Source organism: Fukomys damarensis, unplaced genomic scaffold (assembly GCF_012274545.1).
Source record: "Fukomys damarensis isolate Sample0158 unplaced genomic scaffold, DMR_v1.0_HiC HiC_scaffold_3, whole genome shotgun sequence".
Classification (NCBI taxonomy): Eukaryota; Metazoa; Chordata; class Mammalia; order Rodentia; family Bathyergidae; genus Fukomys; species Fukomys damarensis.
Window position 1 is genome coordinate 45,815,274 of NW_022900915.1, and position 22,827 is coordinate 45,838,100.

The 22,827-nt window shown below is 38.2% G+C and overlaps 1 protein-coding gene and 1 pseudogene across 1 annotated transcript; one reads left to right on the forward strand and one right to left on the reverse strand.

Annotated features, from left to right (window-relative positions):
• Positions 1-5,349: 5,349 nt before the first annotated feature.
• LOC104856002 lies at positions 5,350-6,385 on the reverse strand (annotated as a pseudogene).
• Positions 6,386-19,132: 12,747 nt separating this feature from the next.
• LOC104856004 (olfactory receptor 5V1) lies at positions 19,133-20,074 on the forward strand. Its single transcript, XM_010615098.1, has one exon. It carries the CDS (start codon positions 19,133-19,135, stop codon positions 20,072-20,074), a length of 942 nt encoding a protein of 313 aa, XP_010613400.1.
• The last annotated feature ends 2,753 nt before the right edge of the window (positions 20,075-22,827 follow it).

The following is a 22,827-nucleotide window of genomic DNA, read 5'->3' on the forward strand; positions in this document are numbered from 1 at the left end:
GACAGGACTGATGTAGTTTTTAGCAAATGCCCATGAAATGGCTGCCACTATACTGGTAAGAAATATTTTAAATTAATTAATTAGGAATGACCATAATAAACAGCCAGAAAGGGAAGAATCCAACATAGGATGGTGGACTTTTAGAATCTGATGAACATTGTAGGGTGAGATAAGACATTTCCTGTATTGCCAGGACCTCCTTGTCTATGCCCTGAAGAGCTGCTATTACATTAATAAGATGCTCTGCAATAAAAGTACACCTTGTTGTATGAAGGATGGTGCAAGTGTCGCCTTGGGCAGACTGCATGGAGCCAATAGTCCCCAGGCACTTTTATCATTGGTTTCATTTCATCATCACTGGATGTTTGGCAGTCTCTAGATGAGAATAAACAGACTTTACCAAGACATTAAAGCACATATGACCAAACTATGAGCACCACAATGAAAAGGAAGATTGGGGAAGGAGTCACATCCACACACTGTTCTTGAGGGATGGGAATAGCAGTTGTAACCAGGTGGATTCTCAACCTGTCTGTAGCTGGAAAATGCAAGCAATGGTCAATGATTGGAGTTTCCTTTTTAATTTGAGCCTATATTGCTACATTTTAATATGGCTTGGGTTGTACTTTTGCAAGTGTTCAAGAGCAAGTTCAAATGATTCCTGTGTCAATCAACAGTATCCTCTTGCTATCTAGGATGGTCACACAATGATCCTCTGGCATTTATTCTACGAGCATTTGCAGAGCCTCTCAGCTTCTCTTTCTTGTCAGCTCCCAAGATGGGTCTCAATTTTGCTTGATGATGTAGCTTTCTGTGTAAGTTTGGGTGGTGATCCTCCCTTTAGCACACTGTACATTGTTTAACTCTATTCTCTGGGGACCAATGATCTCCCTAGTGAAATATTTGCAGAATTTAGCAAAAGGTGTAAGATCCTGTAGAAAAGAGGCTGTGTCCTTGGTGATCTCAAATGTCAGGGCCAAAATATTGGCTGTCCTTCTCCAGGTGCTTTTCTAGTTTTGGTCTTCAAACATCAGTTGTTGAACACCCAAAATATTAGTTTAACCAGTATTTTAGTGGGAGCAATAGGTTTAATCTTATCATCTTGATATCTACCACCTTGAAATACATTTCCATGACCTGTTAATAATTATTCTTTTATGTGTTATATTCCATGACTTATTAACTGTTATTTCCTTAGCAATCACGGCTGTCTTAGAAATTGAATCCCTACATAATTTCAAAAGTTGACACTTATAAAGCCTCACTGATAAAAATTTAGATCACATTTCAGCATAAAAATCCAGAGACACATCATTAAATGAGATGAAGAAATTTTACTTAAATTTGTCATTTTCAATACAGTGTTATCTATGAAGAATGCATCTTATATGGCATTCCCTGGACTGTAGTGTGCTTGAGCATCAGTAGGTGTTGGAACACAAACATAAAAGTGCTGGCCATTTCTCATCTGCATTGGCATGCACATCTTATCACAAGCAGCTGCAAGATAAGTAAGGGGATACCTACTGCTTGAGCCTAAATCTTACCAACAGAAGCAATGTTAGCCTGGAAGTAACACTATTTTTTTTTTGTTTTGCATATTTAAAGACCTATATGCTTGGAAAAGAATTACATGTAATTCACCATTAAATCAACAAAGAATGTCACAAACCAGGTCAGAACTGTCCAAGGAAGCTGTTCTGTCTGCTTCTTGTCACTGACCAGTTTAGGTGTCCCAGTTCATTATGCAGAAAAACTCATGTCTACTATCAATTTTAGAAATAAGAGCTAAAGCCCTTTTCTGGAAGCACCAATTATAACAGAGAGGGAAGATGGAGTCAAAGGACGGGTGCTCTTGCATTCTCATATGGTTAAATTTGACTTGCTGCCAAATGATTCTCCAAGTAAACATGAATGTCCGAATAATATTGGTAGCAACAAAATGCAGAAAGAGGAGATAGTGCTGTAATTGTACTCTGAGAATTTACAATGCAAAAGTAATCTAAGTATATCAATTAAACAAAAATATTCACTCAAATTGAAAGCAAAAGAAAATGCATCAATATTTGTTTTCCTAGGCCTAAAACTTTATTTCTTTCTTTTGGCTGGTCCCTGTGACTGAGTTTTTAATTTGTATAAATCTATTTTCTTATTCAAACTGAAATGGCATTCAAGAGGCATTGAAGGGATGACTAATAGGTTTGGTTCTACTGAAAACTTATATTAAAATTTTTTTTACAGAACTCTAAAGAAGAGTAAAGAATTAAGTTAGGCTAAAATAAAGAAGAACCTTACACCTTCGTAAAAATAATAATGGAGGTTTATTTTTCCTGATTGATTCATCCCAGTATGACATAATTTACTAGCTTGACTTTTTCGGCCTTTAGCTCTTCATTTTTTAAATAGACTCAATTGGCATGTTGTACTGTAATTTAGAACCTACTTGTAGGACCTTATCTCTGTTGTGGCATCCCTATTTATTCGTAATGATATTATTTTTACTGTTGCATGTGTATCAAGTTCAAGGTGATACTGAAAGGGGGGGAGAGAGAGAAGCAGAGAAATAAACATATCAGATAGCAAAGAAATCTTGACCATAAGGAATCTTATGTCACTTCCTACTTCCCTGAAGATAGCCATCAATACTACAAGAAATTTGGAATTCAAATATGCCAAAGATAGGCCACTGAATGAATAAAATACAGGTTATTTTGGACAAATATACCCCTTTAAATGAAACAAATGGTGAAATTTTTTAAGGCAAAAACCTAAAGGGATTCTGCATAATTTTAGAAATTTGGGCAAGCATAGTAACTGATAAGAGTGTGTCAAAGAATCCCCAGTCTTATACAGAGGTGTCCAAAAAAGAGACTAGGGTCCCAGAGATCCTCTTATGGACATGACCTGGTCACGTCATAGAAAGTGTTTCTGAGAGTTTGGACAGGTGACCATGCTCCAAATGTCTGCAGAATTTCATCACAGAACCCAGCCTTGTGAGACCTACTGACTTCTCAGCTTTACCTGGGGTAAAGCAGGGGCAAATCTTAGCTGTGCTTGGTTGCATAATGAAGGCCCTGCTGTTGAGTAAAGTCTTAGGTAGAAATGGCATATGACCTTATGTGCTCATATGGAAGAGGGAGAGAAAGACTGGAAAAGAAAGGGGCAGGTAGATCAGAAAAGGAAGAGGTGAGGAATATTGGGGTCAACTTCTTTAGTTTGGCCCCACATTAGGCACCAAATTTTATGATTAAAAAAAGAAAAGAAGCAAGGATACAAGCTCAACTGGACAATCTTATTTCATTACATACGTAAGAGACAGGGCTCTGGCACAAGAGAAAAGACTAAACCTCTCATACTGGTTATAAGGTTTCTATAGGGCCGTAAACACACACACACACACACACACACACACACACACACACACACAAAAGGGCATATTTAAAGGAAATTTCAAGTCAGGGAAAACATTCTACACAATGGTTCCTCTGTAAAAAGACTACCACATAGAGTACATACAAAATTGAAAAAAATTACCCCACCAATATTTAAAGACTCAATCTAAAATGGGCATCTGAGATGACACACACTTCTAAGATGAAGGAGACACTGCAAAAGTAATGCATGAAAAAGATGTTCAACATCACAGGTCATTTAAAAGATGCAAATTAAACAGTCCTGAAATTCCACCTTGATGCAGAAAGAATGGCAATTGTCAAGAAGTCAACAAGTAACAAATACTGGCAGGGCTACGGAGAAAAACAAACTGTTCTGCACTGTTGCTGGGAGTATAGATGGGTCCTACCACTGTGGAAATCAGTGTGGAGATGCCCCCAAAAATGTAGGATTAGAGGACCCATTCTACCCAGCTATTTCACTTCTGGATATCTTCCCGAAAGAATTAAAATCCTCAAACCAGAGCAATATTTACACACCCATGTTTATACTGACACAGTTTGTAATAAGTAAATCTTGGGGGAAAACTAAAAATACCCATCAACTGATAAATGGATAAAAAAGATTTTTTGAAATATATAATGGAATACTATTCAGCTATTTATAAAGATCACCTTGAGGCACTTCTAGGTAAATGGATGCATACTCTTAATTGAAACAAATCAAACACACATGTGTATCACATTATCTCTCTGCAGTGAGAAACTGAAAATGTAAATAAGAAACAAAAAGAATAACAGATATTGGGAAAGAGGAAGAAGTTGTTCAAAATTATACAAAGTGTGAGATACTTTGTTAATAATTAAAATGATTTATTCCAATAAATTGTAGCATCATTAGAAAATAAGCTAGGGACAGATCAGCAATTATAATATAGTCTCCAAAGACTATGTATGACATGCAGTGAATTTACCATTATTATTCTCTTATAAATTTTTTCCTGAAGAATGAATTTTCATAGAATGCCTCTTTATTAATATCTACTTGTATTATATTAAAATAAAATAAATAAAATGAAATCTTGCTGAGTAAAGGGGGGAAAATGAAAGAGTAAGTGTATATTTGATATGAAAATATTGAAGAGAGATAAGGAGACAATGGAGAAAAGACAAAAGAAAAGGAATAATTTTTTCATTGAGTTTATTGATACATTTTAAGTATACAGCACAGTTACATTTATCATTGGGATCTTGTACCTTTACATGACAGATTTTGGTTCACATTTTTTCCCATCCTGCCCTACACAAAGACTTTGATTCCATTTTTTTTCCTTAAGAAGAGCAAAATTAAAGACAGATTGAGAAACTCTTAGAATTGTGAGTTTTGAGCTTGTCACATGAAAAACAAAATGTTTGTGACTGAGACCTCTTCAAATCTATACTTCGGCCTGAGCACCATCATGGCTGCCTCTGGACCTTGCAGTTCCCAGGCCTCTGAGGGCTGTTCTGAGCCTCACTATCAGGAAATCATTATCAAGGACAACAAAAGTCTTTCAATGCAAGCAGTGAGATCTACATGACATAAGTACAAACACAGATAACTTTGAATATGAAGTGTAATTCCTAGAATGAGAATAAAGTAAGTTGCTTTCATGATTGCCTGAAAATATTATGAGTTCCCAGTGCATTTTCAAACATTGTTGGAGAACAGAAACCATCCATAATTTGATGTAAATTCTCTTAATGCAAAATCAGTAATGAAAAGAGAGATATTAAATTGAAAATTTCCAACATAAGAGCTGACAACACAGGGAAGATTAAATATTGACCTAGTGTTTTCTTATACACTAAATGACAGAATTTTGTGGAGTGTCAAAATGCAATAAAACTATTATCAGCAGTGAAATTACTAACTTAGGGAAACTTTACATCTTTTAATTAAAAGGAAAATCCTGGACTATTTCCCAGCCATCATATTCCTCAAGGCGGCCTGCAGCTCCCAGTTTCTCAGGATGTAGATATCAGGGTTCACCCTGGGGGGTGCCACTGTATAGAGCAGCGATGTCAATGATTTCAGCAAAGATGAAGATACAAAATTTGCAGCTACATATGTGAGAGACCCAGAAAAGAGAAACAAGGCCACCACAACAATGTGAGGCAGGCAGGTGGAAAGAGTTTTCACTCTTCCCTTTGAAGATGGGATTTTCAGTACAAAAGAAAAAAATGTGAACATAAGACACAAGCATTGCAATAAAACACACTAAAGCAACCACACAGCTAGCATTGATCAACCCATTCTCAAGCACAGTCTCTCCAGAACAGGCAAGTTTGAGAACTGATGGGACCTCACAGAAGAACTGACTCACCTTGTTGGTCTCTCACAAACTGACAGAGAATGTGCCTGCTGTGTGCAGGGCTCCATAGATGCATCCCCAGAGCCAGGAGGCTGTCACCATCTGCACACAGGAGCCCCTGTTCATGAGAACCTCATAGTGCAGCGGGTGGCAGATGGCAGCATAGCGGTCATAGGACATCACTAGAAGGAGTGCATATTCTGTGCCACAAAGAACAAACAGAAAGAAAACCTGCAAGGCACAGCCCAGGAAGGAGATGGAATAGATGTTGGTCAGAGAGTTCATGATGGACTTAGGGATGGTGACTGAGATGTAGCAGATGTAATAAAGGACAAATTCTTCAGGAAGAAGTACAAGGGAGACTGGAGATGCTGGTCGGTGGTGGTGACGGCCATTATGAGAAGGTTCCCTGTCAGGGCAGCCAGGTAAACCAGGGAGAAGACCATGGCGTACACCTTCTGGAGGACAGGGTTATCAGAGCATCCTGTCAGCAAGAATTCTGTGAAGTTCCTCATGTCGTTTACCTTCTTACCCTGCCACTTCTCTGTAGGAATAGAGAGCACTGGTTACTCAGTCACAGCAAGCCTCCCATTTAGATTTTCTAGTCATACTTACTATGCTGAACTTGATTCTGTTCAGTTTAGAGATCATCGGAACACTACTGAATAATCACAACATAGCTCTCCATCTTATGATCCTTATACAGAGAAAATGGAAGCATACATGCTCTGAAATGCAACAGAAATGTATTGAAATGAAGTGTGTTAGTTTCTCAGGAACAGAAAGTGTTCTGGCATCTTTCTTGCCTTAGATTATCTATCTAGCAGTTGTAAGGCTTGGGGATGGAACTGGTAAATTGGCTAACATATTTCATAGGAGTAGCAAATATAATAGAAAAAAATCCCTATTTTTGTGGCTCTTTCTACAACTCATAGAACAAATATTTTGAAAAATAACAATGAGCAGTGTGGCTTTGTCAAGTGAGGTTGAAACTGTGAAACCACAGATGGAAAGTCAAAGGAGATGCAAGAACAAGAGTCTGACAGGGATTCTAAATGTCCTGCCTGGAATTAGAAGGCAATGTTTGGGCAGGATGTAAGAGGGAGTCCAGATTGTGCATCCCTGGCTAGTTCACCGTAGACCTGGTGCACACCTACTCTTCCAGCAGTGTGCCAGCTCAGCAGTTCTACTGTCTAAAATAAAACTATCACCCTATAAGGACTAGAGGCCCCTGCCTCAATCTCAGATTTATCAAAGTTCAAAACTTTTTTTAGTTTTTTGTATCCCTCTACTCTACCTCTAATTTTAAAATAAGCACAGGTGACCTAGACACACAGAAACCTCAGGAGCAGTGGAGCATCCCCCAGTCCTCTTACCTCTTGAAACTAATTATTTGCAGCACATGCCACCAGTTCTCTTAGCTGATGCACAGGGCATCATTAGAATTCCTTCATCCTGAGGTATCAGAGCAAAAGTTTTTACCTAATTTACCCATTCAAGTCACCCAAATTTGCAGGGACTTTTTGCTAACACTTTCTTAAATTTGGTAGTGAGGACAAAATGAGACTGGAATGTCCCACTAAGCATGCAGGGCCAGACACATTTTCCTCTTATGTCCCTCAACTTACTGTGTCCATGGAAACAGATAAGCAAATGCTCTTCTGAATCTGTCCTCAAAGCTGAAGTTCATCCTGCAGTAGCCTTGTATTCCACAGCCAATGCTAGTTTGTGTCTTCTACAGTTCCTGTGCGATTTGAGTTTCAGACTCCTTTTTGGCACTGGACAAAATCTGATGCATATTTAAAACTACATAGGGAAGTGTCAATTAAGTGGGAGATATGCACCAGGGTACTGTGTAAACCATGTCCTTGGAGATTTCAGCAGGCAACCTTAAACCTCTAGGTGTAAGATGACTCAGAAGGGTGATACATATCACACAAATTTAGGAACACTTGAAATATTTAAAATATTAATTGCTGTGTTTTTGCATTACTTTTTGAATAGCAAGGAAAACTAAGTAACACATATTAAGAAACAAATGATATGTGTTTTATATCCCATTACTTCTACTGGTTTTTAATTTTTTTGTCACTAGTAACTATAGAAATGTTATCCAAAGAAAATATCAAACTCTACAGAACACTTAATTTAAGTGAATCTTACCTGTAGAAACTTACTCAAACATTTCTTCTCAGAAGTACTGTACATTTTGTTGTTCTTTAAATATATTTTGTTTATTCCTTCTCATTAATGCACATTTAGAAGTATTATATTTTAGTTATTGTGAATAGTGCTGCCTTTGAAAAATCAACCCAAATGTCTCATTGTGTTCCTGCATTCTGTAGCTTTGTGTACATATTCAGGACTGGGGAGGCAGGAAGTCGATTGGAGGAATTTTTGAAGGTAGGATGCCAAATGCCAGAAGGAAAAGGAGGAAGCTGGTTCTCCAGTGGTTTTCTTGGTGTGAACTAGGCTGTTCTTGTTGAAGGAGGAGCTCAGGACCTCGTTGTCTCTGGGAATGGCTGCTGCTTTCTTCAAGAGAACTCTGATCTTTACCATGAGCATCACTTCCTGGTTCCAATTTGGGTCCCTCAGCTTGGTGGCACAGATCTTTCATCTCACAATCATGGATTTTCTGGCTTCCAACAGTGGACTTTGGAGGTGCAGATCTTCAATACAGACAAGCAAGCATAAGACATTGCTGTGGGCTCATGGCCACAGATTGGACTCGAGGAGGACACTGCCTTGGAGTCTATGCTGTTAGCTGGATTTGTGTGTGAAACTGCTGGTATCTAGACCCTCCTTTGAATGATTTGGGCTTTGAGTGTGTGGTTTATCTCTTGCACTCTTTCCATTTGATTCTTTGGATAATTATCATAAAATAAAGTTCTAAGTTATATGTTCTTTTTTATGTATTCCCTTGCCCAATCCTGCTGACTACAATAATAAGCTTAATCCATTTAAACCATATTTATTTTTAAGCATAAAATTATGAAACAAAGTGTAACAAAATATGAAGAGAGGGAAAACTATCCTTGCTTGAGGGTACTTGTGGCTCAGAGGAGAAGGGGGGCAGACCATTGTTTGTGGGGGAGAGTACCCTTAATAAGGACAATGTGGAGATATATTTCAGGATTATCCTTTCTTCTTTGTCTCTTAGCTGCAGGATTAATTTGATTAAAAGTATCTGTCTAATGGTACTTGCTTTTTCTTGTACTACATGACTTTCCAGATATGAGAAACTATGATATCATTTATCAGATTCAATACTGTTAAAGTTATGTTGGGGTGGTTCTTCTCAAGGAAATCCCAGCACTCATTCCATTTTTCCATGATGGATTTTATCACACTGCTGCCAACCTCTTCCCTATCTTCCTCTTTGTCATGGAATTCTCCACAGGAAGAGCCTTCTGCTGCTCACTCAAAATTCAGCAAATTCTTTCCCCATCAGCTCCTCCTTATGGACCTCAGCAAGCTCCTTTATGTTTTTATCACAGACATCCAGACTCACACTCCTGCTCATGGACACAATCACATCCTCTGCCTGTGTATCACATCCTGCAAAGTCACATTCAGTGAGATCTCCCCAGGCCTTGTCAGTGAGGTTGACATGATGGAGGACACTGAAGTGTTTCTTCCAAAGCTCTGTCAGAGTCAAGGATGTCTCTGCAGTGACATTAAAACTCCTGGTGAAGAGTGCCTTCCTGTGCAGCTTCTTGAAGTTGCATTTCACATTCTGACCCATGGGCTGCAGAAGAGGCGTCATGCTGGGGGAGGAATTTGACCTTTATGAAGTCACACTCGGCACCCATGTCACCCAGAGGCTGGAGGGTGTGCTGGGCATTATCCACCAAAATAAGGAAGCTTTTAGGCAGTTGGCTGTCAGAAAGACATTTCTTAATGGTGGGGTGAACACCTCCTGCAGCCATTCCATCAACAATTACCGTGAGACCCAATCCTTCCCAATGGCCTTCCACAGACAGGCAGCCTGGCCTCACTCACATTCAGTACCTTGAATGCTGAGGGGTCTGGGAGTGGAACATTAGAAGTGGCTTAATCTCCAGATCATCTCTTGCGCAAGCACAAACCAAACAAACAAAAGTTTTTTCCACTTCTTCCAGTATGTGTGTCCTCTGCTTGGTTAACCTCATTATTTCATTTGCTGCATCAGGACCTTTGGTGGCAGCTTTATTCTTCAAAATATATGAGATAGTCAGCATTGGCTTCTAACGACAGACCAATCACAGGAATATCACCATGGTCATCTTATTCTACAGTTTCCTTCTTTGATTCTGTGGTTATTTCCTTCAAAACCTTTATTCCATTCTTTCTTTGCACATTCTGGTCACCCTCATTAATGCTCTGAACTTTCTTTTGGTCACCAAAGTTACTCTGTAGTTTTCTTGGAGTCATGCTGTATTGAACAATGCTGTACAGTATTCTAGGTGCTAAAAAGCACAATAAAAAGCTATATGGAAAGTGTACACATACCTGTATATGACCAAAATCTAAGCCAGAGAAAGCCACAACCACGTGTTCATAAAGGATAGCTGGCCAAACTGAATTTTTCTTGAATAGAAGTAAGGGAAACAATCCCTTTCATGATAGCATCCAAAGAAATGAAATACCTAAGAATCAATTTATCAAAGGAAAAAAGGACCTCTATATTGAGAAATACAATACTCTGAAACAATAATTTGAAGAGGATGCAAGAAATGGAAAGAGAACCCTTTTCTGGTAGAAAGAATGGATATACTGAAAATGGCAGACTTCCAAAACTGCTAATAGATTCAAAACAATCCTTATTGAAATAACAAAGCAAAAAAAGATAAATAAATTTAAAAATTAAAAAAAGGAAATAACAAAGCAATTCAAGCCAACCAAGAGTTCCCAGGGGGATCACTATCCCTAACTTGAAAACATACTACAAAGCCATTGTAATAAAAACAGCAAGCTACTGGCAAAGAAACAGACCTTAAGATCAGTGGAATGGATTAGAAGATGAAGAAATAATTGCAGACATATTCAGATACCTCATTTTTGACAAAGAAGCCAACCATATTCACTGGAGAAAAGACAGCCTCTTTAATAAATGGTATTTGAAAAACTGGATTTCAACTTGTCAGAGATGAAATTAGACCTCTATCTTTCACCATGCCCTAAACTGAAATCCAAGTGGATTCATGATAGAAATATTAAAAGAGAAACAGTAAATTTGCTGGAAAAGTAGGTAGGTAGAATTCTTAGCATTGGAAAAGACTTAAGGAACAAATCCTCAGTAGCACGCGGACTAGAACAAAGACTCAACAACTGGGATCTCACCTTTTTAAAAAGCTTCTGCACTGCCAGAGAAATCAAGAGCAGAGCTAAGAGACAACCACAATATGGAAAACTTTTTACCAACTGTTCCTCAGACAGAGGTCTACTACTTACAATATATAAATACCCAAAAACTATACACCCCCCAAATAAAAAGACAAGAATCAAAAATGGTCATCTTAAATGAACATGCATTTCTCAAACAAAGAAATACAAGCAACAAAGAAACATATGAAAAAAATGTTCAATGTCACAGGTCATTTCATAAATGCAGATGAAAACAATGCTGAGATTCCACCTCATCCCAGAAAGAATGACTACTATCAAGAAATCAACCATTAACAAAAGTTGGCAGGGTTGTGAGGAGAAAGGAACCCTTCTCCACTGTTGGTGGGAGTGCAGACTGGTGCAACCACTGTGGAAATCAATACAGAGATACCTCAAATAATGAGGATCAGAAATCCCATTAGACACAGCTATGGGGTGGGAGCAGACTGGTGCAACCACTGTGGAAATCAATACAGAGATACCTCAAATAATGAGGATCAGAAGTCCCATTAGACACAGCTATTTCTATGCTGGGTAATTTCCCAGAAGAATGAAAAAAGTCCTACCACAGCGATATATGCTCACCCATGTTTATATCATCCTAGATTGTAATAGTTAATATTTGGAAACAGTGTAATTACCCAAGAACTGGAGACTGGTAAAGAATATGTGTGTTTTTCTTAATAAAATGTAATAATACTCAGCCATAATGAATGTGAAACAAGAGACATTTAGCACTAGATAGATGTACATTGAGGCTATATACTTAAATGAGATTAATGAGACATATATGTGTTAATGCAGAATAGTTTCTCTTGTGTGAAAAACTAAAAGTGTAAATAAGGATCAAAAGGTATATTTAACATTATGTAATTGGATGAAATGGTCTAAATGTGTTGATGAAAGGGTATGAGTAGGGGAAAGGAAAAAGAAAAAAGAAAAAAAACATGAGAAAATGAAAAACATGGAAACCATGTCTTTGTGAATAGTGAAATATGGAGAGGCTGAAAGGAAGGCAGGTGGAGGGGGAAAAATAAGAATGAAGATAAGTCATGTAAATGTACAAGATCTCAATAATGAATGTAACTGCATTGTATACCTACAGTGTCTCATAAAATTTTAAAAAAGAAAATATAAAAAATAAATATGATGACATAATTATGGACTTCCCTATTTGGCTCACAGTATGCACACTAACAGAGAGCTTATAGTGCAAGGGGCAGGGAATGTATTTCAACTTCCAAAACAGAAGACTTGTCAGCCAAAATTATTGCACCTGGGAAAGCTTTACTTCTATATCAAAGGGGAAATAAAGACCTTTCATGATAAGCAGAAGGAAATAAAATGATGTATATTATGCCCATGCTTGAAAGAATCCCACATCCTAATGTAAAAGATAAATACCATCAGGAAAGCCAAAGTATAAATCTCCAAGGAAGAGTAGATATACAAAGGAGAACTAGAAAGAAGTCAAATCTCATCAGTGCAGTTGCCTTGTTTCTAGACACCCGTGGCATTGCTATGATGGTCACTAAGGATGGTGCTGGTCTCCAGATGTACAGGAATCGTCTCTAAGTTTTCTCTCACAGTTTTTCAATTATTGCTGTGGGAATTGTTAATGAAAATTCCAAAATTGAAAGTCAGATTCTCTTCTATTGCTGTGAAAAGAAATGTAGATATTAACCACTTTCCTTTGTTATCATGACACACAAGGGTATATACACATCACACCCGCTAGTATCTCATTAACCTGAAGTGGATTTTATTGTTCCAGCTGGAGAAAGGTAGAGTGGAAATTGTAACCACAGTCAGAAAGGCATGTTTGCTGGTGACAGTTAGATGATGAGTACTCTCTGTACACTGTGAATCCCATCACCAAAATAAATAAGAGAAAGATGAGAGTAAATATTAGTGATAAATTATCAATTACAAAATAAATTAAACAGTTTGGAATGTTATAGTGTTACGGAAGGAACTGGCAAGTGACACACAGAGAGGCATTAGAATGGAAGTAAAATAAAAAGTTTACTCCATCGATGGGGATAGATCACGCCTAATGGTGGTGCCCTAATCGACACCCCATTGGGTTACAACTTCTTCTTTTATAGGGTTTTACAGCCTTGATCTTATTCAGTGAGTTACATTGCATTTTCACAGTTCACATTGCTGATACCCAAAACATGGTGGTGAGGCAGCTGAATTTCAGTGCCATTCTTTGTTAGGGGAAGTTAACTTTAAGTTTTATCTTTTCTAGTCAAGGGGAAGGGAAGTGTCTGGTCAACAAAGCTAACAGTGGTTCTTTTCATTTACAAAACTATTAGAGACTAGATACTGGAGCCAGTTAATTCTGAACTAAACAGAGCAAAGGGAAAATTTATTTTACATTGTGACATTTCCTAGGTTTTCCCTATTGAAGTTTTCCCAGTCAAGAACCAAGCCATACAAACTTAACCCAACAAGGGGATTAAGGAGAACAAAAGAAAAAAGACAATTATATTATCAGTTATACAATTTGGATCTTATTTACACTTTCAGCTTTTCACACCAGAGAAACTAACCAGTATTTAAAAGGACAAAAGGAAGAGGGGAAGTGGGAAGGGTAGGGGAAAGGCAATAAGGGAGAAGAAAAAATGTGAGAAAAGGAAAAAATGGAAACAAAGTCTTTGTAAATAGGAAAGTGTGGAGGGGGTGAAAGGAGGGCAGGGGTTTGAGGAAAAAGTGAGAACCAAGACCAGTCATGTAAAGGTACAAGTTGTGAATGATAAATGTAACTGTATGGTATACTTGAAAAGTACCAATAAACTCAATAAAAAAAGACAAAGATAATTTGGAAGAGGAGGTTCAGTGGACTCTTAGCTCTAGTGATCAAAGCTAGTGAACAAAGAATCCTGAACTGATAATGTTCCTCACTTTCATTACATTCTCACGAAGAAGAAGCCAGCAAGCATGGAGAGTTTAGGGAGAGTTCATGAGGTTCTCATAAGTTGTGGACTATACCTAAGTGTGTTCTTTCTTTTACTCAGACTCCAGCTGCAGGTGTTTCTGTCATTGGAACTGTTTGACACTATCATGATAGTGAACAGCCTGAGGTAGGGGACACTTTGCTATTCCCCCACTGTGTGTGCAAAGGAGAGTTCAAAACAGGAATTGGTCTCACACCTGATTTCCCAAAAAATGTGTGTCAGGTGGTTTTCAATTACTGAAGCCTTGTTATTAACATACATCACATAAAGTATTTAATTTTAAGCAGTATTTATGACTGTGTTGCATACACAAACAATAAGAACTCAGAAAATATACAGGTTCTACAAGTAGTTATTATTTTTATGAAAACTATTTCAAATAAAAAGGAATGGTCCCAGAATTCCCTTGCATTTGAGGGTGGCCTGATACCATTTTCACAACTGCTTAATTGGGGTTTTGGAATTGCTCCAGGAGCCTTCTCCAGGGCCTCCCTGTGCTGACCTCTCCCACTCCTGGTGAGGCTGATGCAGCTGTAGGCTGAATGTGCTGTGCGGTGCTCACACACGTGTGTCCTGATGGCAGGTGTGGGCGGTGTGGTCAGAAGGGTGGAGGGAGAGGTGGTGGAGCCTTGGAGGTGGACCCTGAGGAGACTTTAGCTCCCCTGGCCTGGGCTGGCCTGTGCCGATCCATTGAGACAGGCCTGCTGCCCAATGCTCCTGAAGGCCTTCCTTGCCAGTGTCCACTGGTGTATCTAGGCCTCAAGGAGTCAGAGAGCTGGGCCGCACTGCTTTAGACCTAGCCTGTAAGTGAAAGGATCTGAGCAGCTGGGTCCTTTGTAATGTGCCCCAGCCTGCACAGGTGGTTCCAGGAGTGGGAGCCAGGCTGGTGGGCCTCATGGTCTCTGACACCTGGGGTGAGCAGGTACTGGGAACTGGGTTCTCCATGTACTGGGTTCCCAGACCCTGCAAGGACCTAGCCTATGTGTGATGCTGGGCTGTCAGCTCTGCAGGTCCATGTGGGAGAGAGAGAGGCCCTGAGTGTGGAGAGCCCTGGTTCTGACAGTGAGTTTTCCAGTAAAGGCATTGGGATCTCCATTTACATGATATTCAGTTGAATTCCAGCAGAAGAGATGAAGATTTGAGCAGAAATACATAATTTATACTAAATGTTTTAACAAAGTATTAGTATCCTTTCTTCAAAGGCCTAAACAGTTAACATCATACATAGAGGACAAAATCCATTTCATAAAGAAGAGGAAAATATACAATCAACTATATTATGAAGTCAGATTCATCGATCAAGAATGGTTTTCCTGCTGTATTGTTCAGTTTGGACCTGGTCCTTGTGGCCCAGGACTCTGTCAGACAAACACAAACACACAAAGCTGGCATACACACACTGTCATCACTAAGTCAGAATAAAACGTCCCCACAGAGAAGTGCTGAGAAGCTGAGCTGCAGTTACTCTTTCCACAGCAGCAGAAAGGGGAGACAGGCTCTGAGTGTGAGGGAGAAGTGTGTGATATCTTCGTCTCTGTGTCATCCCTATGTTCCCACTTGAGTTGTTCAATTTTATGGGCTGTACACACAATGGAACAACACTGTGACATGCATATGTCACATGTATAGGGCCATATGAGCAGTGAAGAGCCACACAATGGTTTTAAAAGCACGAGAGTAATTTTATTATAAAAGTACGGCAGATATGAGCACAGTCAAAAAACATCACCACAGAATGAAGCAGATACAGCACCAAAGATGAAAGGGAACCCTACATCATGTGAGGTTGAGCCTTCTACTTGGGTAGGGAGAGAGAAAGAGCTGTTCCACTCCCAGGTTCTTGGTTAAGTACTGATTTCACACAAAGGTAACTTGGTAGGCACAGCCATGTGTGGCTGCAAAGGTCCTGGGGTGTGACTGGGGTTGAGGACAGCTGAGCCCCTCCTGTTTAAAGTTACTGGGAACACTCTGGACCGCCTCCTTGCAGAAAGGTACATAGCCAAGTCCTCTTCCACGAACATGCACATCTACAATACTCTTTTCTGATTTAATCCTTTTGGGGACAACGACTGCTAAAAGAGGATACAGTTGAGTCATTTGTAGGAAAATGAATGCATGGGGAAGATTTAATGTTAAATGAGATAATTCGCACGCACACAAGTTTAAATATTGAATGGACTTTCCCATATGACAATTCAAAGTATAAATAAAAAGCAAAGTAAGAGATACCTATCTCTTATTGGAAGCAGGAAATGGATCCTTTGCAAATACAAAGAAGACTAGGAGATGAGTGAAAGACGGGAGGGAATATAAAAAAGATCTAAGACACGCCACGCCCCTGCACCAAACCCACACGGTAGAAGCAGACATATGCATTGCAAACCTGTACTGAAGATTAAGAAAAGTAAGAGGACAGCACTGTTGTGTATTTATCTCTTATTGGAAGCAGGAAATGGATCCTTTGCAAATACAAAGAAGACTAGGAGATGAGTGAAAGACGGGAGGGAATATAAAAAAGATCTAAGACACGCCACGCCCCTGCACCAAACCCACACGGTAGAAGCAGACATATGCATTGCAAACCTGTACTGAAGATTAAGAAAAGTAAGAGGACAGCACTGTTGTGTATTTTCTCTATAGTCTTTATGCTTTTAGTCATGCAAATACTACAAAATCTTTCTCTTACCTTCCTGTAGTGTATTAGGGGAAAGAAAAATGTCACTCCTGTGATTCAGAACTATATTTGAACTTATAAGAGGGATATTCCCTCTAGATGCCTCACTGTAATGCTCCCGTGGGGAAAGCAGGCCTCATATAAAGTGGAGACTCAACCCTAACTTGGGCCCTAACAGCAAACGATGAGCTTCCTTTTGTTGGCTGCTGAAGTCGGTTGGCCTGATCGTCCTGTGTTCTTGCTGAATCGTTTTCTTGGTGATATGATCTCTCTTATTGATACAAATGTGTTGTTGATACTGAAATAGTAAGTATGAATAATTTTATTTTTGTTCAGGTGTAAGGACCATGTATGATATTTTTGCTTAGTTGTCCAGTGTTATTTTCTTTATAGCAAAATACTGACCTTGATATGGAAAAGAAAAAAAGTATTGTATGAAAAATGTATCATGGGCCATACACAAATGAGTAAATTATAAATAAAATGAAAGTCTGACTTCTGCACAATTTCCAGTAGAAAGATTATGTGAAGTGTGTATCACTTATGCTAGTTTGCATTATGTTTAAGTGCTTATAATTCAACATGTGAAACAGGTAGTCACAAAAATCATGTGCAGAGATTACATTTCATAGGAGCTTCTCTGAATCCCTAGTAAATGATCTGCTGCTCCTTTTCCTTAAGAAAAAGGCTATCTAACTTTTCCTTATATACTTTATCAATAATTTGTCATTTTTATTTCTCTAATGAAATAAAAAAAATACATGATGTAGTATTCGGTAATAGGACCAGATCATTGATATGAGTTCCTGCACTATAAGAACAGATTCTTCACTATACAGACAAAGAAAGTAAATACTATGAGATACTATGAACAATTCAGTGCAAATTTTAGGAGAAATATGCTGGATTCATAGCATTAGTTGATTATACAAATTGGGAAAACACATTATCCTTATTATAATATTATCACATGTAATGGCTGATTGAAAACATCAAGTTTATAAGTATGAGGAAAAAGAAAAATGAGAATTATTATGGAAAATAATATTTGAGGTGAGATATTGCTTGGAACATTTACTATTTTATTTTTGAAATGATAATATGCAGAGGTGCAGGCAAAGAGTTGATGATAGCTCCGTTTAGTCACGAACACTGAAACCCTAAGAACTGACATTCCATCTGCTGCTGGTTTGAATCATGTTTCCTGACTGAGTCCCCTGCACCAAGAGCGTCACATGATGCTTTTGGAAATTACTCTGATTTGCTTTCCTATACTTCATGATGGGAAGAAATTGCCAAAAGAAGATGATTTTTTCAACAGCATGGCACGAAGTGGGTGCTGCTTTAGGAGATAAATACAGCACATCATAAAATATACCCCGGTCTGCAATAATTCTCATTTACCTCAAGGGAGAACATGGTAGCAAAAAGGGAGATCATATCCTGTGTGGTAATACATAAGCATGTGTCATTCATATTATCAAGTTTTAATTGAGGAAAGGGAACACTGAAAGAGTGCAGTACTGGAAGGGGTGCCTACAAAGGAAATTTTCACTTTATTTTCTTTTGTCTATGAATTTACCATGACAGATATGTGATATTCAAGGGAAAAATTTTTAAGTCATAGAAAATATCCACAGGATACTTGTGCACAGAATTTCACTCAGTTCCTTAAAACTGTGATTGTGTGGACGACTATGGTGCATGCTAATGTTTTCATTTTAGTAATAGGATTTTGAGCTTGCAAACATTCCCATGCTGTGTCTTGCCAGGAGAGATACTCTGCAAAGATAACCATCATTTATGCAATCCATCATCCAGTACTCACTTAGGTTTTCCCATTCCTCTAATTCCTAGATTTTGTTTAAACATTGTTCATCAAGAACACACACAGTCTATAGTAAAAATGTGAAAGATAAACATATATGATATAGAAAATTCATGTAAAAGATAGAGCACAACTATATCCAGTAGACTGTTTCTACCTTTGTGTATTTTACAAATGGGATAGTCTGGAAACTTCACCCACTGAGATAACATAAGAAATCATGAAGCAAGGCCACACATCAAATTTCACTGAATTATAAAATCCCTGAAAATGTGGGAGATTCAAAGTGATGACCAAGAAGAGGAATTGTCAGGAGTCTATAGAGTACACAGAGTGCTTGTCCTGAGGATGACTCAAAGATAAATATATCAAGAAATATTGTGAGTATGGTACTTAAAAAACTGAAATCTCTCATTAATTTAGAACTGACATAATTCATCACTGACCACTCTTCAAGTGCTGTCCAATAATTTCTCAGCACTAACCCCTTGCTTGACACCATCACCTGTGTTTGTGGATTTGTTCCCTCCAGAGAGACACTGAGCAGAGAGGAGATGGACGTCTACAATGGCACCACGGTGACTCACTTCATCCTCATTGGGCTCTCTGATCTCCCTGAGGTGCGTTACCCTCTTTTTGTGGCCTTTGCCATCATCTACCAGGTGACCTTGGTAGGAAACGGGGCCATCCTCTTGGCCATCGGGACCGAGGCAAAGCTGCACACTCCCATGTACTACTTCCTGGCAAACTTGTCCCTCTTAGACATGTTCTGCCCATCAACAACTGTCCCCAAGATGCTGCACAACCTCCTGACTGAGGACCACAGCATTTCCTTTGTTGGGTGTGCTCTGCAGCTGTATTTCCTGGTGGCCTTAGCTGGAACTGAAGTCTTCCTGCTGGCTGTCATGGCTTATGACCGGTACGTGGCCATCTGCTTCCCCCTTCGCTACTCTGTCATCATAACCAAGGCTCGCTGTGCCCAGCTGGTATCTGGGACCTGGGCAGCTGGGTTCCTCAATTCTACAATCCACACTGTGTCCACCTTCAGCCTGTCCTTCTGCAGGTCCAATCTGGTCCACCAGTACTACTGTGATATCCCACCAGTGGTTGCCCTATCTTGCTCATCCACTTATGTGGCTGAAATGCTTGTTTTAGTGGTAGGGGGTTTCAGTGGTTCTATTTCCTTCCTGACCACCTTGATCTCCTACGTATACATCATCTCCACCATCCTGAAGATCCAGTCTGCAGAGGGGAAGCGCAAGGCCTTCTCCACGTGCACCTCCCACCTCCTGGTGGTCTGTCTGTTCTATGGCACAGCCATCTTCACCTACATCCGGCCGTCCTCCAGCCGACACTCCCCTGCCAGGGACAGACTCATCTCCATGCTCTATGGGGTCATCACCCCCATGCTCAATCCTATCATCTACAGCCTGAGGAACACGGAGGTCAAAAAGGCCCTCAGGAGGGCTGTGTGTGGTAGAGTGTGCTCACTGTAAGTGCTGTATTAGAGCAGAATTGCTTTGTACTGTTTAGAGTGAGTTCTTAGGAAGAAGCTTAAGAAAAAAATCTGTCTCTTCACACACAATAAGATGCTTTGTACTCTGTTTAGAGTGAGTTCTTAGGAAGAAGCTTAAGAAAAAAATCTGTCTCTTCACACACAATAAGTATGCTGTCATGTACGAAATGTGTAGAGAGAAGTTGATATTATGTTAGTTAGACTTAAGTCTGTGTCTCTAACTCCATCCTCTAGAAACTTCAATTTTATTATTCAAAATAATTATTTCTATGACTTAACGTTGTAATGGCTTGTCTTTAGGAAGTTTGTGTTTTCCTGACTTACCTACATCCATATATATATCATACCTATGCATATACATGAATACAAAAATACCTATATATATGATCTGTATTCATATGCTTTTACAACTATTTCTCCTTGTACATTTAACCTTCTACCTATACATTATCTTATATGCTATTTTTATTTTATGCAAAATTTGTCATATTATAGCACTGAGTATCCTTTGGTAGAATGTGATGTCGTGGTTTATAAATATATTGTGCAACAAATAACTGTATTTACTTAACACAATCCCTCCACCAACACCTGTAATTTTATTTATGTGGTCAAAACATTTGAGCTTTATTGGTTTTGCAAGTTTGAAATGGAAATTACTGTATTTACTACATTCACTGTGCTGTACAACACATCTTATAGGAAGGAAAGGAACTTGAAGGACCACAATGAACCTTTGGACTCTGAGCGTCATCTCCCCAGGGCCTCCACCACCCGGCTCCTGTACCAATCGTCAGCTCTGCCTCAGCCCAATTCCTTTAGGATCCTGATGCAAATGAGTAAAGGCAGCCATTTATCTTTCTGTGCTTGCCTTATTTCACTGAGTGTAATGCTTCTCAATTCCACACATTTGGGGAAAAATGACAAATTTTCCTTTTCTGTGCTAAATATATTCAGTTATGCATTCACACCAGGTTACTTCACCAGTACATTTGTTGAAGAACATATAGTTTAATTCCATTAGTTTAGTTTTGTGTACAGTGAACAAATAGGTATAGGGGAGCAGACATTTTTATCATATTGACTTCACACGTTTTAATTAATACTAGAAGTGGGATCCGGACCTTCAGACATTTCAATTTTTAGATGTTCAAGAAATTCCATAGATATTTGCGTACAGGCTATGCTAGCTTTCAGTCTCACAAATAATGTACACATGTTCCTTTCTCTTTCACTGAAGTTGCTTTTATATTTTTATTTATGCATACTTATTTCTAATTGACAAATCATTGTTGTATATTTATATTCTTTTTTATTACTGACAGTATAGAAGCTTAGGGGATTCTTTGCTGTGGTTTTCATTTTACTTCCCTAATTTTTAGTCATGTTGAACATCTTTTAAGTTTGTTGGATAGATCTATGGGTTCTTTGGAATATTTTATGCCTTGGATGTTCATTTTTTTAGATGTATGTCTTCAAATCATATTTTTAATCTGTGTATTTACTCTTGATGCCTTGATAGGAATTGTTAGAGTCTGTAGTTTGTGCTGCTGGCCTGAATAATTTATCTACTTTAATTTTTCCAAAACATGATCATAAGATATATTTGCATTAATTCATGTTTTTCAAATTTGTTTAACAGTCTTTTATAATTTTCTATACATAAATATTTTAGTTGCCAGATGAAGTACATCCCTATGTATTTTTTTTGTAGTTACCATACATTGTTTTCTTATTTAATTGCATATGTTTTTGGTTTTTAAAAGTCATATTTTATATCTTGTGTAATTATAATAAAATAAAATTGGAAGCCCACAGCATGAGCAATATTAGGAATTCTATAAATAGATATAGGCTTATCAACAGACTTTTGACTAAACAGTGGGCCATTGAAGAATTAATAAGTAAGTAAAAATTTTTGAAACAAATAGAAATAGAAACACAACATAGTAAAACCTGTGAGATATGTTAAAAGCAGTACTAACAAATAAAATTATAGCAATGGTTGTCCACAGAAAAAAAAATGAAAAGTTTAAAATAAACAACCTAGAGATACATTCCAAGTTCTTGGAAAAGCAAAACAGAACTATACCCAAATTGAGAAGATTTTTTAAAAGTACAGTAAAAATGTAGGAAAAATAGTCGAAATAGCATGTAAAAGAAAAATACAAATAATTTATAAAAATGATTGGCTTTTTTAAAACTTGAAATCCTGAAACTCCATCTAGATGTGTGAGAGAGACAGAAAGTAAGAGAGACAGAGAGAGATAGAGAGAGAGAGAGAGAGAGAGAGAGAGAGAAAGAGAGAGACAGAGAGAGAGAGAGAGAGAGAGATGAGAAGGGGCAATGGCAATCTAAATAAGATAAATTAGAAGTAAAAAAGGAAATATAACTTATAAAAGAGAAATTCAAATGATAATTAGCAACAATGAGATAGACAATACTTTATCAAACCATAAAAGAGGAAATAAATTCACAAAATTCTGGACATGTTTGACTTAACAAAATTAAGTGAGGAAGATACAGAAAATCTAAACAAAGCAATGAAAATTTTTATTAAGTTAATTACTACATATTAGGCATACAGTTCATTAAATTCATCTTTGGGATCTTTCACTTTCACACAACTTACCTTGGTTCTTATTCTTCCCCATTCCCCACCCATCCCTTCACTCCCTCCACCCTCCCCTGTTTACAAAGACATTGTTTCCATGTTTTTCATTTTCTCATATT

What these genes read in the sequence shown, in the direction of transcription:
- LOC104856004 (XM_010615098.1), top strand. Translation starts at nt 19,133, where the DNA reads ATGGACGTCTACAATGGCACCACGGTGACTCACTTCATCCTCATTGGG.